Genomic DNA, 12,590 nt, shown 5'->3' with positions numbered 1-12,590 from the left:
AATAGAAGCACAAATCCGCGTTTTTGTGATGTAATTTTGTTGCTGGATAGTAATTCAGATTGAACTTTATTAATCCAACATCATGGAAATTCACGTATTCCAAAAAGAAATTGATTTTAAACTGAAGCGAAGGGATTTCAGAACGACATGATCTGAAATATCCTGTGCTCTTATTCTTATGAGGATGACATCCGGTTAGGATATTAAGTTTCGACACATTGACTGGCAGAATTTTCGAGCATTCTCTGTGTGTGTGTGTGTGTGTGTGTGTCTCACGCACAAATAATGTTGGTCCTCACAAGCACAAATACAAGCGCGCACAAACACACACACAGACACACACACACACACACACACATACACAACCAGATCCAGCTCAGTTCCAACTCCAGTTCCAGCTCCAGCTCCTGCACAGTTCCAGCTCCAGCTCCAGCTAAATTCCAAATCCAGTTCCAACTCCAGTTCCAGCTCCAGTTCCAGTTGAAGCTCAGTTCCAGTTCCAGTTGCTCAGCAGAGGAATTAAAATCGAGCAGCTGAGACGTGTCGAGCTGTAAGTTCTGGCTTCATTTCATTCATTTCATTTAACATTAACATGAAAATCAGAGGTTGAGACTGTTGGATAATTTGTAGATTTGCATATTAAAGACACTTTAATATTGTTTTCTGTCGTGTGAATAAACACAGTTTAGTTGTAGTATAATATAATGCGTTTTTGTCTCAGACTCAGAATCTGTTTGTGGGACAGTTTATATTTAGGACAAACAGCTGGTGCTGGGCTCAGTTTTATCTTTACATTCCCCAATGAACACAAATAGAACATGTGAGCTGTTGGTCTTTAGAACCTGTCCTGACGTCTCTAACAGAGGGACATGCAAGACAATCTGCAAAATATATATATACACATTTTCACTCACACACCTTCAGTCAAACACCGTAAATGTCCCCCAACACTAACAGAAAGACATTTCATGTCTGTCTTTGTTGTTGTTTTTCATGTTTAGTTTGTCTTTTTTGTCTGTTGTTAAGAGGACATTGAACATTTTCATTTTGTTGTAATGGTTCATTATTAATTATGATCTTTCTGTTTTCATTTTATGTATTATCGACATACATTTGTCTGTTACTGTCATTTTGTGTCCTCGTATTGTGAATTGGTTGTACATTTGTAAATTTGTGTCTTTTATTGACATTTTGTGTTTCTTATTTTATCTTTCAATTGTTTTTATTTTGTCTTTTTCTGTCTTTTATTTTGTCCTTAGGTCATCTTTTTGTCTTTAAATCATACTTTTGTGTCAATATGTCTGTCTTACATAAATGTATTGTCTCTGTCTTTTTGTTGGGACTATTTTTTATTGTCCTGTTGTGTTTTTTTTGGTAATTTTCTGTCATTTTCTGTGCATTTGTTCACATTTTCTGTTTCTTTTTGTTATTATTTTGGGACTTTTCATCATCTTTTTGTCTTTCGATAGTAACTTTGTGTCCATATGCCTAAATCATGTTTTTTGCCACATTTTCTAGCATGCTGTCACATTTTGGATTTTAAATATTTTAGTACTTAGATCCTGCTGCTTCACCCACAACGTCGTATTTATTTTGTCTGTTTTTGTTTCAGAATTTTAAGAATAATCTCTAGATTTAAATATGGTTGTAGAAGGTGAGATGGATTCTTCCAGTGTTACAAAGCCGGAGAGTCTCTGGGTATGAAACTTTAAAATCATGTTTAACTGTTACGTCTGAATCGAGATGTTTGACATCTCATCTCATCGTCATCACAAAAAGAAAAGAAAGTGAAAATACAAGAATCAATTTTCATCTCAAAATAATATTTACATTTTTAAACATGTGCTAACATCAGCTAGCCATGATGCTAACATGAAACTGAAATGATTTTCAGTTTGTTTTCTCATCGTCTCGTCTGTGCGGTGAATATGCAGCTACTAGCTTTTGGTTAGCTTAGCTTAGTATAGCTTAGCTTTGCACAAAGACAGGAAACCGAGAGGGGGAGTTAAGCTAGCATATTGTCAAAAGTAAGCAAATCTGCTAACTAGCGTCTTAAAGTAAAATACAATGGTGAAGAAACAGTTGAACACAATACCCCGGTATTGCTGTCACTTAGCTTAGTATAGTTTAGCTTTTGAACCATGTTGAAGAGATTTAACCTGACATGTTGTTTACAAGAAGCAAATATCCTAACTAGCATCTTAAAGTAAAATACCAAAAAACAGTTGAACATGGAATATTTGTTTTTACACTTCTGTCTGTATTTAAATAATATTTTTATATTAGCCAGTGGTAGTGCTGTGTCCTGCTCTTTTTAGGAGAATTTTTTTTATTCTTTTTTTAGCTAAGCTAACCATGCTGCTGGATGTAGCTTCATATGTTGAAAAGATATATTTTTTAAAAATATATATTTTGTGTGACCATTAACACGAGTGAGTTGTTCATTTCATTTGCTCTAATATGAAAGTAAACACTTTTTTTCTAAACAGCATATCCTCCATGAGATGGACCCAACATGGACGACCACTGTCCTCCTGGTGCCCTGTGTTGTCGTGCTGACAGCTGGATTTTTTTACCTGTACAGTTTCATTGTTGGTCTTTTGACCAAAACATCAGTACGCAATAAGGTGGTGGTGATAACAGATGCTTTATCTGGGCTCGGAAAAGGTAACACAAGCATACTTTGTGTAGTACAGAAAAAAAAGTCATCCTACATGTAAGTTGATTTTTTTAATAACTTCTTCTGGATTCAAAGAATGTGCAGGTGTTTTTCACAAAGGAGGAGCGAGGTTGATCCTCTGCGGGAAAACCTGGGAGAAACTTGAAGAACTTGCGGATGATTTGGTGAACGCCTCAGACCCCACTTTAGTAAGTGTAGCAGCACAAATGCTTATTTATCTCACAGACATCACAGATTTCCACTAAGGCTTAAGCACTTTAACTGTGTTTCCACCAAGTGATACAGTTTGGTTTTGGTACAGTATGTATTTTATTGCGTTTCCATTAGGAATAGTATCAAAATAACCAGCTCCAACATTCCATTCTTTGGCACCCTTCCCTTTGGCTACCAGAGTAAAATGGTATGGTCAGGTAGGAGCTCCAGCGCCGACAGTCAGCTGATTGGGCAACAGGTGTATTGGTGTAAATATCCCATTGAAGCTGAGGCAAACACCCGCAGTATATCCATCGATCCATTCATTTTCCACTGCTTATCTGAGGTCGGGTCGCATGGGTAGCAGCTTGAGCAGAGAAGCCCAGAGTCCCTCCCCACACCCCGCCTACCAAGTAAAAGGCTTTACCATTCCGAACTGTACCAAACTGAACCATACCATGATGGAAACACAGCATTTGTCACCTGTTTTTTACATACCAGCACCTAAAATTAATACAATTTGATCCACTGGACGTCATTGACCAACGGGCGTAGATGAAATTGCCTCAGTACGCAATTGGACATACCTACAACCAATCAGACCAATGATCAAGATGATGTACGCAGAGCGATAGATAACGTTTCAACAAATGTGCTTGTTTTAGTTTTCTAGCATCGATGGCTAACAATTAAAAAAAATGAAGACTTTTGCGTGGGTAGCTGCACGGAGCAAGTCCCTTAAAATGGAAGCAACAGTCAAATCCAAAGACAGATGCTCTTCAGTGGCCGCCATGTTCAATGTAAACAAAAGCTTCTCTGCGGTCATCATGTTGTGAAGTTCTGATTGGTTCCATTTTTGTGGAGATGCCATAGTTGGCCAAAAGGCGTCAGAGTGAAGCCAGTTGTTGGCAGATTAAACTGAGTTCACCCAGGCTATGGGAACATACCATCACAAAAAACAAGATTTATCCATCAAAAACGGTGGGACAAACCCACATCAATGAAAACATAACTTCCTTGGCGGAGGTAACGATGGCTGATAGGGTCATTAGCCCACCTAGAAATGTTACATTTTGTTTTTGATGATCATCAGGGTTCTGGTGACTGCAATCACACTATGGTCATAGCTCAGTTCAATGTAGAACCCTGTGGAACCCTTTGTTCTCGGTTCCCCAATATCCCGGGTGCACATCATGTTTTTCAGTCCAAACTTTTATTCTGAATAATTAGTGTCGCATTAGTTCTGACCCCTTAGTGTCGTAGTACCTCACCATCACATTTCCTCTCCTCAGACGTTTCATCCAAAGCTGGTGCTGGTGGATTTCAGTGACATGGACAGTATGCCCGACGTGATCGCAGAGATCCTGGACTGTTACGGCTGCCTGGACGTCCTCATCCTCAACAGCAGCATGAAGGTCAAAGCACCAGCGCAGAGTCTGTCTCTGGAGATGGACAAGCTACTGATGGACAACAATTACTTTGGACCGGTCACACTTGCTAAAGGTGGAGGATGGAAACCTTCAGACGTTAGGTTTTGTGGAACAGTCCGTTATTAAAGTGGTATTTCTGTTTCAGGTGTGCTGCCGTCCATGATCTCCAGAAGAACTGGTCATCTGCTCCTGGTCAACAGCATCCAAGGGAAAATCGCTGTTCCTTTTCGAACAACATGTGAGTTCAAGGGAAAGTGTCTTTGGAAAGTTAACAAATATAGTTCTTTGGCCGTTTCTTTGTCAGACCCGTATGTTGTTGTCGTTTCAGACGCAGCCTCCAAACATGCAGTCCAGGCTTTCTTTGACTGCCTGAGAGCAGAGGTGGAGGAGTACGGCATCTCCATCAGCACCATTAACCACACCTTCATCAGCAGCTCAGCATCCGAAAACACAGACGCAGCCTCCTCCAAATCCCTCTGGTCACGTGAGTAAAAGAGCAGAAGAAGGATCAAAAAAACAAAATCCTTTACAAGACAAAGTGACTTTTTAAGTGAGAGTGCCACGAACTTACCACATTTACTGGACGAAAACATGTTGCATATTATGATAGATGGAGAGTATTCTGGGGGTAATGCTGCGTTCCATTTACATCAGAACTCAGGAGTTGGAGCAGGTAGTGACTCCGCCTCCAAGAAATCGGAAAAAACATGGACGCAGACATATCCTGGGCTAGCCATTGTTAGCAACACCAGTTGATACCAACACATGGTATTTGGCGCACACAAACAGCTTAGCAACATGTTTACCGGTATTATAGCAGCTCAGCCTCAAACTTCCGCTACTGAGGTTTCTGACTCCGGATGACCTGGTTGACGCGCTTTGCCTTGGCGATCGCTCTTTTGAACTCTGATTGAATGTCCACGCTGTTCGTTTCGTTGCAATATATTGGTTTTATTGCTGTGCGTTTTCTTTGCATAATGAAATTCCAACAAACAATCCAAACAGTCATGAGAAGCGCCTCCGCGGTACAGCGGTCGAAAACCGTTTGCCCTTCCGGTTCACAAACCTGACAATGACAGTGATAATGCCACCTATATACACCTGAGTTCCCCCTTCTGAGAGCACAGCGACCCCACACACACATAGAGTGAATTACACCAAACCCTCATACCACAATCAAACACATTCGGCTTCTATAACCGGTAAATAAAGTACTACGTGTATGACTGGTTTACTGTGAAGTAAATGTGACAGAAATATGGTGTTAGTGGAAGCTCTGCTGGGTCCTGTTGAGCTTAAATGGATTCTATTTGGTTGCCTCTGCTACAGCAGTCTTTGAAATGCTTAAAGGCAAACATGTTTGTATTTTTAAAATGACTTACCTGTGAGGTCTTCACTAGAGGAATGAATTTAAAATTAGGTTGAAATAATCAGCTAAGCAAACTGTCCAATGGTCCATCTTAACACAGGAATAATTATGCACTAATGCACTTCCCCTGTCCCTCCACTAGTGTGTGTGCAGAACCTGCTTTAGGATACTTTCAAGGTTTGAAATGTGATTATAAACTTTACAAAACTTCCTTCCAGAACTATTGGCTTGCTGACTGAGTCATTTTTTATTGGATGGAAAAATTAAATCAATTTGTAAAATTGCTTTAAAAAGCTTTATTAGCTGATTTTCTCCTTCTCTCTTCTCTCCTTGTGCCACTGCAGTGTTTTACACCAGGAAACCACTTGGCGTCTCTCCAGATGAGGCCGCCACTGAGATCGTCAAGACTTTAAGTAACAAGAGGAAGGAGGTGGTTATTGCTCCCTCCCTCCCCAAGGTGGCAGTCTATATCAGGTCCTTCTTCCCAGAGATTTTCTTTGCCGTGATGGCTGCAGGAGTGAACAACGCCGCTGCCGCCGAAGACTCAGAGAAGATGTAGAATACGTTAGCTGAAGAAAAAGAATTTCAATTAATCAATTATTTATTTTTTATGTTTTTGTCAGAAGTTACATTTGGAGAATATTAGGTGACCTCAGCATGCACATGGCCACAATTTAAACATATTAATCTAATGATATTTACAGTATAATGCATCTCATCCTCAGTAAAAAAAAAAGAATAATTCTTTAGTAAATATAATAACTTGTGGAATATGTTGTAAAAAAACCATTTACACATTTAGTGTTATTCTTGTTTAGCTTTAACTCATTTCAATTAGTGTTGTACATTTTGGATTTGTTTTATAGTTGGACATATTGATGTATGTTCTGCTTACTGTACATATATTTAACATTAAAAATTAAATCTTGTTTAAAAATTAGTATGAGAATACTTTATGAGAGATTGCCCAAAAGTAACATTTGTTCTGCCATAATTCAAGTTTTGAACAAAGCCTTTCATTTTGAGGGTTGAAGGTTAGTCCTTGTGCTGATCTGGCGCCCCCTGGTGGAGAGTCTGTAGTCAGAATCACACAACCATGCACTGTTAGTCATGGTTCTCTCAGTTCCTTCAGCCACAGCTGCAGGTTGATGGTCGAACATGATCGACTGAATCCCAGTCACACCGGGCAGCGGGGCTTGTAAGAAGGCTTCAGCCGGGGCTGGGGCTCCAGCGCCGGGGTAGATCCACTACGAGAGGCCGGAGCCCAATCGCGGCCTGCTGGAAGACTCTTTTGTGATTGATCAGTTACCACAGGAAATATTCATTCTATGTCTCTCCTTCAGGTTGGTGCAGGCTGTGCTGTAGAGAACCCTGTCACGGAGATTTAAATCTATGTTTTTCTCCTTCATCACCTGCAACTAGGCTCCTACTGGATGATGTCAGCTGTCAATCACGCTTAATCTGGCGATTTTCCAACTCTTCAACAACTTTTTTGTCAAAAGCGACGAGCGACAAATCTAGCGACTTTTTCTGGTGTCTGATATGTGTCAGTACTGATATCTGTACCGTGTCACGGCGCACATGCGGTTATAATAAAATAAACGATTATAACAATTAAAAGATTAAAAGACAGCATCCAGCGTGAAAAAACATTTTTTAATCCCTGACTGTGACTTGGAATGAACACTAACGTAAAGTAGATTAACAACGTTAATGAAAACTCACCCCTAAGAAGATCCGTTTGTTGTTCATAGTTTACATGAACAATAAAAAAAGAAATATAAATAAATAAATAGATAGAAAAAAGAAAAGAATATAAAAAAAATAAAAAATAAACAACATCATATATAAAGTAAGTCACAGCGGGCTTCCATGCAGACAGAAGCCTTTTTTAATTTTTAATTTTAATCTTCATTTTAGGTACCATTTGGTTCATGATGACAACCTGCAAAACCAGTCATTGCGCCACCTACTGGCAACAGGAAGTACCCCTACAGTAACAAACATTGTCTGAAGCTTTCAGTGTGTGGTTGTTTGCTATACTCTGACATAGCAAATTATTAGTAATTAACAATTGATAGGTAATAATTGATATTAATAATTAATAATAATTTGTTGTTGTTAAAGCATTATTTTTCTTCCTGTTTTTTCTTGTTCTTCAACATATTTGAAATAAACTTTCACTCATTACTTCATTCAATATAGTCTTAGTCAATAGCATTTTATTAACTTATAGTTCCTATATTGATTGATACAATATGAGTTATTAATTAATTAAATTAATACTTTATTTAATAACCCATACCCATTTTTTTGTTGTTATTTAACTATTATTTTTTGCCTGTCTTGTTCTTTTACAGTGTTATTTTATTTCCTTTTACATACTTGACTACTTCCTGTATGGAAATGTTTACAATATGAGTTATTCAAATTAATATTTTTTACCCATAATTCACAAACAGTGAGCAATTCCTGCAATGTGTGGGTGTGGGGATTTTTTTTAAAAAGGGGGGAAAAAAGTTTTATTTTGAAAGTTTTGACCGGAAAATGTGTGTTATTGGAGTCTGGGAGCGAATGTAGTGACGGCTCGATGACTTTCTCTGTTATTTCGTCTCAGTCATGTCAAACAGCAGCGCCTTAATCATCGCTCAGAAGGCAGTGAAGCAGCTGCGCATGGAGGCCAGTGTCCCCAGGATGAAGGTATGTGTGTACACACACACACACACACACACACACACACAACTTTACACTGACTGACTCCACTGTTAATAAGTGTTTAAATGTACACATTGTATAAGTTAGTGGTCAAAAACAGTGTGTTTATTAAATATTTTATATCTAAGTTATATACACATATATATACTGTATATATAATATAATACAATATTTATATATGTGTGTATATATATATACACATATTTCAGTGAAGAACATGCTGTGTGTGAATATGTGAAATAAGTGTAAAAGGCTGTAGGAAAAGGTTCCCTCTACATTTCTGGTGCTGTCTTTGTCTGTCACTGCTGTAACAGTCCCTTTATTTCAGCTCCAGAAAACTTTGCCCATTTCCTTGTGTGCCGTGAAATTGTGACCCTCCTCTCTGTAGCTGCTGCTGCTGCTGCACAGTGATGGCTTTGTTAATTGTGCTTTGTGACTGGCGTGTGACTGGCGTGATTGTCGGCCGGCTGGTTACTTATTTTAGGACAAAAGTATGTAATTTTCAAGTATGTGTGTGTGTATAACAGTAAACCCCCCCCCCCCCCCCCCCAAAAAAAAACAACTTACTTTTACTTTATTTATTGATTCCAGTAACGAGAAACCAGTATTGTCTTCACTCATAAGAAACGGAATTCCTGCTTTGAAGTGTTGAGCTCTGTGATTTTTTATGGTGTTGGCTCTCCTGAGGCAGCAAGATCCATGGAGGTCCTCCAGTGTGAGTAGGGGGCACCCGATGACCTGACCTTCTCCTTTCTGTTAGCCTCCGTGCAGCTGGAAAACCATGCACAGAAGCAGTAGGAGAGGATGCTCTCCATGGTGGAGCACTAGAAGGAAACAAGCAGTCTCTGGTTGATGTTATTCCTTCTGAGGATTCTCAGAAAGTGGAGTCGTTGTTGTGCTTTCCTGACCAACTGTGTGGTGTTCCTGTACCAGGTCAGGTTCTCCTCAAAGTGGACTCCCAGGAACCGGAAGTCTGTGACCCTTTCCACACAGGCCCCACCAATGGAAATAGGCTGAATGTCCCTTTTGTTTTTCCTGAACTTAGTGTTGAAGGTTTTGCTGGCGTGGATGGGGGTACAATCCGATGTGTAGAGGGTGAAGAGCAGGGGGCTCAGAATGCAGCCCTGGGGGGAGCCGGTGTTGAGTGTAAGAGCTGTGGAGATGTGGGGGCCAATCCTGACCCTCTGTGTGCGCTCTGACAGGAGTCCAAAGACATGTGGAATGAGGTATTCCAAGGTTCAGCAGGTTGCTCAGGGGGAGGATGGTCTGAACTGTAATCCACAAAGAGTAGGTCCTCAGCTGCTCCAGGTGGGTCAGCACCGTGTGGAGAGCTGTATCCACCTGGCTACAGCTCTCTGGCATCCTCTGTTGACCTGTTGGCCTTGTAAGCAAATTGGTGGGTTCGGGTTAGTTGAAAAATTGACATCATGTTCAATTGGAGAAGATCTGGATCTAGTGATTGAGACCATTAACTCCATGTTAACATGTTTAGTAGTGAGAAGTTAGAAGCTAACTTTTCCTCAGACTTCCATTCAAATGGAGTCTTCCACTTCTGGTTATTCAGTATATTGTTACTCCCAGGTTGGCAAACTGAAGACTATGTCCACTCTTTAAGTAGGGTCTGTGGGCCATGTTTGGTTTCTTTATACCAAAGGTAGGGGTACAACATAGTTGAATGATTAAATGAGGGATTGCACCTTTATTCCCTGATGTTTTTGCACTGCCTCTATATTTCCTGCACGTTAAAAAGACTTCTAGTGGACACATAAAAACGAGTGATATTTTAAAGCTCCAGTGTGTAACTTCAGTGGCCAAAATCACTGCTAGTGCTGCTAACACCCCAGATTTAGCCCACGCCTCAGGTGAGGCTGCAGAGCTTTGTGAAAAGACGACTCTGTGTCCATTTTCAAGCTCTTCTCTTTAAACTGTCGTTTCTCACGACCTCGCTCATGTTTCAGAGAACCGAGGATAACTCCTTGACCTAAAGCTCTCTCTCAGCGTTTGTTTCCCCTCACTCTTGCTTCAGAAGAGAACCAGGTATACGTTTTTGATCTACAGTTTGTGGTGATGTAAAAAAACACGTCGCTATGTGTCTGAGCTGATAGGCTTAATCAGCATTGTGTGTAACAGACGTGTGTTTGTGTTTAAAAGTTCTACACTCCAGCTTTAATAAACTAACCTGATATACTGTACATGACGCAGGTTTCTCAGGCTGCTGCAGAACTGAAGACTTTCTGTTTGCAAAACGCCAACAAGGACCCTCTGCTCACTGGTGTGCCCTCCAGTGATAACCCGTTCAGGCCTCCCAAGTCATGTGTCCTGCTCTGAGGTGTGAGTGTTCCTCTCCTCTCTTTGCCTGAAGTAACTCTTTTTTCCTTTTTTTCTATATTATGTTGTTATTTTCTTCCAATGCGACCTCGATGTACTGTACTTGTACTGTGGTTTGTGCAGCAGTTACACAGTGAGCATGTTGTCTTTTGGAGCACTCAGAGCCTCTAAGCAAAAGCGAGAAACAAATATTTCTTATCTTTTTTAGGACTGTGAAGGAGTGAAAAACCTGAAAAAGATGCTGCGATGGGGATTTCTATCATGTGCCCCTCTGCCTCTGAAGATAAAGAAGTCAAGACCATACACACTCGCACGAACACACACACACACACACACACACACACACACACACACACACACACACACACACACAGTGTTTCACTGGGGAAGCAACACAGTAAAAACAGTAATACTTTCTGTATTTATACATGAAGTATTGGTCTTCTCGATGTTCGGGTGTCTATAAGATGGTAAACACATCAGCTCTTCTCCTGTCAGCCTCTCCGTTTAGGGGTCGCCACAGCGGATCAGCTGCCTCCGTCTTGTCCTCTCTATTGTGTCCTCTTCTGTTACACCAGCTGTCCTCATATCCTCCTTTGCAACATCCATCATCCTTCTCTGTGGTCTTCATCTTTCCCTCCTGCCTGGCAGCTCCATACATCAGGACGTAAAGCTGCAGTAGATTAAATCGCTAGAAACATTGTTTTGATTGTTAAATTTCATGTGCAGGATGTTTGGGGACCGTAGTCCTCGTAGCTATCAGATGAGCACAGAATGACGCACCTGCGTCTCCTGAAGCACCTGATGTTGTTAATTGCTATTATTTTCCAACTTTCCTATTGACTCTTTCCCTTTTTTAGGTTTCTTTGCTGCATAGTTTTCTCTTGCTGAGGCTGGAGTAGTGATCATTTCACGTAGGCTTCGTTCACACCTAGTATTGACATCTTACCTTAGTGATCTGATCACAAATGACTGAAGACTTTGCTTTAGAGTGCGTACTGAATGCATCAACCCATCTGTGACTACACAAGATCTGATCTGGCTTCACCTGCCCTGTACTCAAATACACACTGATAATATTTACATCTGACTGTGTGTGTGTGTGTGTGTGTGTTTGTGTCTGCTTGAGTGACAGAAAGAGAAAAAAAGAAATGAGAGATGCGCCAGTGAATGAAAACCCCACTCATGCTGCTGTAACATGAAATAAAATTCAGAAAAAAGAACTCATGTAATGATCAGAAACTACCGCTGGTCAGGGGACATCAGCTGAGGAAGCGGCTGCAAATATGTCATGAGGACAGAGTACACCGATGCAGCTCAGGAATGTGGCCATATCTGTCCTGAAACCATCTGAAATCGATCTGCAGATGTTTTCAGGACAGATTGGGGGCGTGATTTGGACATGATAGGATCGCTGAGGATGGATGTTATTACCATGTCTGGATAGGGTCTTAAGGGACCTGTTTGCAGAGTATACCTGTAACAGAGCACTGTCTTATTGAACGGAAGTACCCTCTCTCTGAGCTGTGCTCTGTGACTGGTCAAAGTCTCCTGTCATGGGCCAGATTTCCCCATGGTTGGAAACAAAGTCCAGAAGAGTGTGCAATGTCACTCTCTGTCTCAGATAACATGATTTATATTATACATCAAGTTAAACGGATCACTTAACCTCAGAAAGTCCATCCTACCTATTCTACCTTTAATGCCAAACATGATACACTGTTCAATTTATACTGTGCATACAATCTCAATCTATGTGTAATTTTACCATTCCCCATTAAAAGTAACTATGTGTTTGTCATCTGTGACTCAATCTCTCTGGTATGAATGTTGCATCTTAATTATTTTAAACAAATGCCAATTGTCTCAACTATAC

The 12,590-nt window shown here is 40.4% G+C and overlaps 3 protein-coding genes across 6 annotated transcripts in view; 2 read left to right on the top strand and 1 right to left on the bottom strand.

The window, feature by feature from the left end:
* Nucleotides 1–336: 336 nt before the first annotated feature.
* Nucleotides 337–6,556, top strand: dhrs7ca (dehydrogenase/reductase (SDR family) member 7Ca). 3 transcript variants are annotated; one of them, XM_058653008.1, is made up of 8 exons: nt 337–550; nt 1,652–1,698; nt 2,490–2,667; nt 2,756–2,868; nt 4,165–4,375; nt 4,448–4,540; nt 4,631–4,786; nt 6,016–6,556. In XM_058653008.1, the coding sequence occupies exons 2-8, from the start codon at nt 1,660–1,662 to the stop codon at nt 6,228–6,230; spliced, it is 1,005 nt and encodes a 334-aa protein (XP_058508991.1). In that variant the 5' UTR covers nt 337–550; nt 1,652–1,659; the 3' UTR covers nt 6,231–6,556. The 3 variants fall into 3 exon arrangements, with proteins under 3 accessions (XP_058508991.1, XP_058508989.1, XP_058508992.1); XM_058653006.1 differs by having other exon boundaries at nt 1,613–1,698; XM_058653009.1 differs by lacking the exon at nt 1,652–1,698 and having other exon boundaries at nt 338–550.
* Nucleotides 6,557–8,280: 1,724 nt separating this feature from the next.
* On the top strand, nt 8,281–12,515 carry si:dkey-204f11.64 (uncharacterized protein LOC100537752 homolog). 2 transcript variants are annotated; one of them, XM_058653015.1, is made up of 3 exons: nt 8,281–8,371; nt 10,589–10,717; nt 10,923–12,515. In XM_058653015.1, exons 1-2 carry the CDS (start codon nt 8,291–8,293, stop codon nt 10,712–10,714), a joined length of 207 nt encoding a protein of 68 aa, XP_058508998.1. In that variant the 5' UTR covers nt 8,281–8,290; the 3' UTR covers nt 10,715–10,717; nt 10,923–12,515. The 2 variants fall into 2 exon arrangements, with proteins under 2 accessions (XP_058508998.1, XP_058508999.1); XM_058653016.1 differs by having other exon boundaries at nt 10,589–10,747.
* Nucleotides 8,391–12,590, bottom strand: part of yipf2 (Yip1 domain family, member 2) — a 33,377-nt gene continuing 29,177 nt past the window's right edge. Inside the window, exon 10 of the transcript XR_009242491.1 lies at nt 8,391–8,413. The gene's annotated coding sequence lies outside the window, so the exon portion shown is untranslated. The remainder of the gene's footprint in view (nt 8,414–12,590) is intronic.

The sequence above is a fragment of the Solea solea genome, chromosome 16, assembly GCF_958295425.1.
Source record: "Solea solea chromosome 16, fSolSol10.1, whole genome shotgun sequence".
In the NCBI taxonomy this organism is placed as follows: domain Eukaryota; kingdom Metazoa; phylum Chordata; class Actinopteri; order Pleuronectiformes; family Soleidae; genus Solea; species Solea solea.
Note: the sequence above shows the minus strand (reverse complement) of the source record. Positions and strands in the feature narration are given on the sequence as shown.

Excerpts from the sequence above, each read along its gene's own strand:
- si:dkey-204f11.64 (XM_058653015.1), top strand. The coding sequence starts at position 8,291 with ATGTCAAACAGCAGCGCCTTAATCATCGCTCAGAAGGCAGTGAAGCAG. Across the intron at positions 8,372-10,588 it reads CCAGTGTCCCCAGGATGAAG|GTTTCTCAGGCTGCTGCAGA; the intron begins GTATGTGTGTAC and ends TACATGACGCAG.
- dhrs7ca (XM_058653006.1), top strand. The coding sequence starts at position 1,642 with ATGGTTGTAGAAGGTGAGATGGATTCTTCCAGTGTTACAAAGCCGGAG. Across the intron at positions 2,668-2,755 it reads TTTATCTGGGCTCGGAAAAG|AATGTGCAGGTGTTTTTCAC; the intron begins GTAACACAAGCA and ends CTGGATTCAAAG. Across the intron at positions 4,541-4,630 it reads TGTTCCTTTTCGAACAACAT|ACGCAGCCTCCAAACATGCA; the intron begins GTGAGTTCAAGG and ends TTGTCGTTTCAG.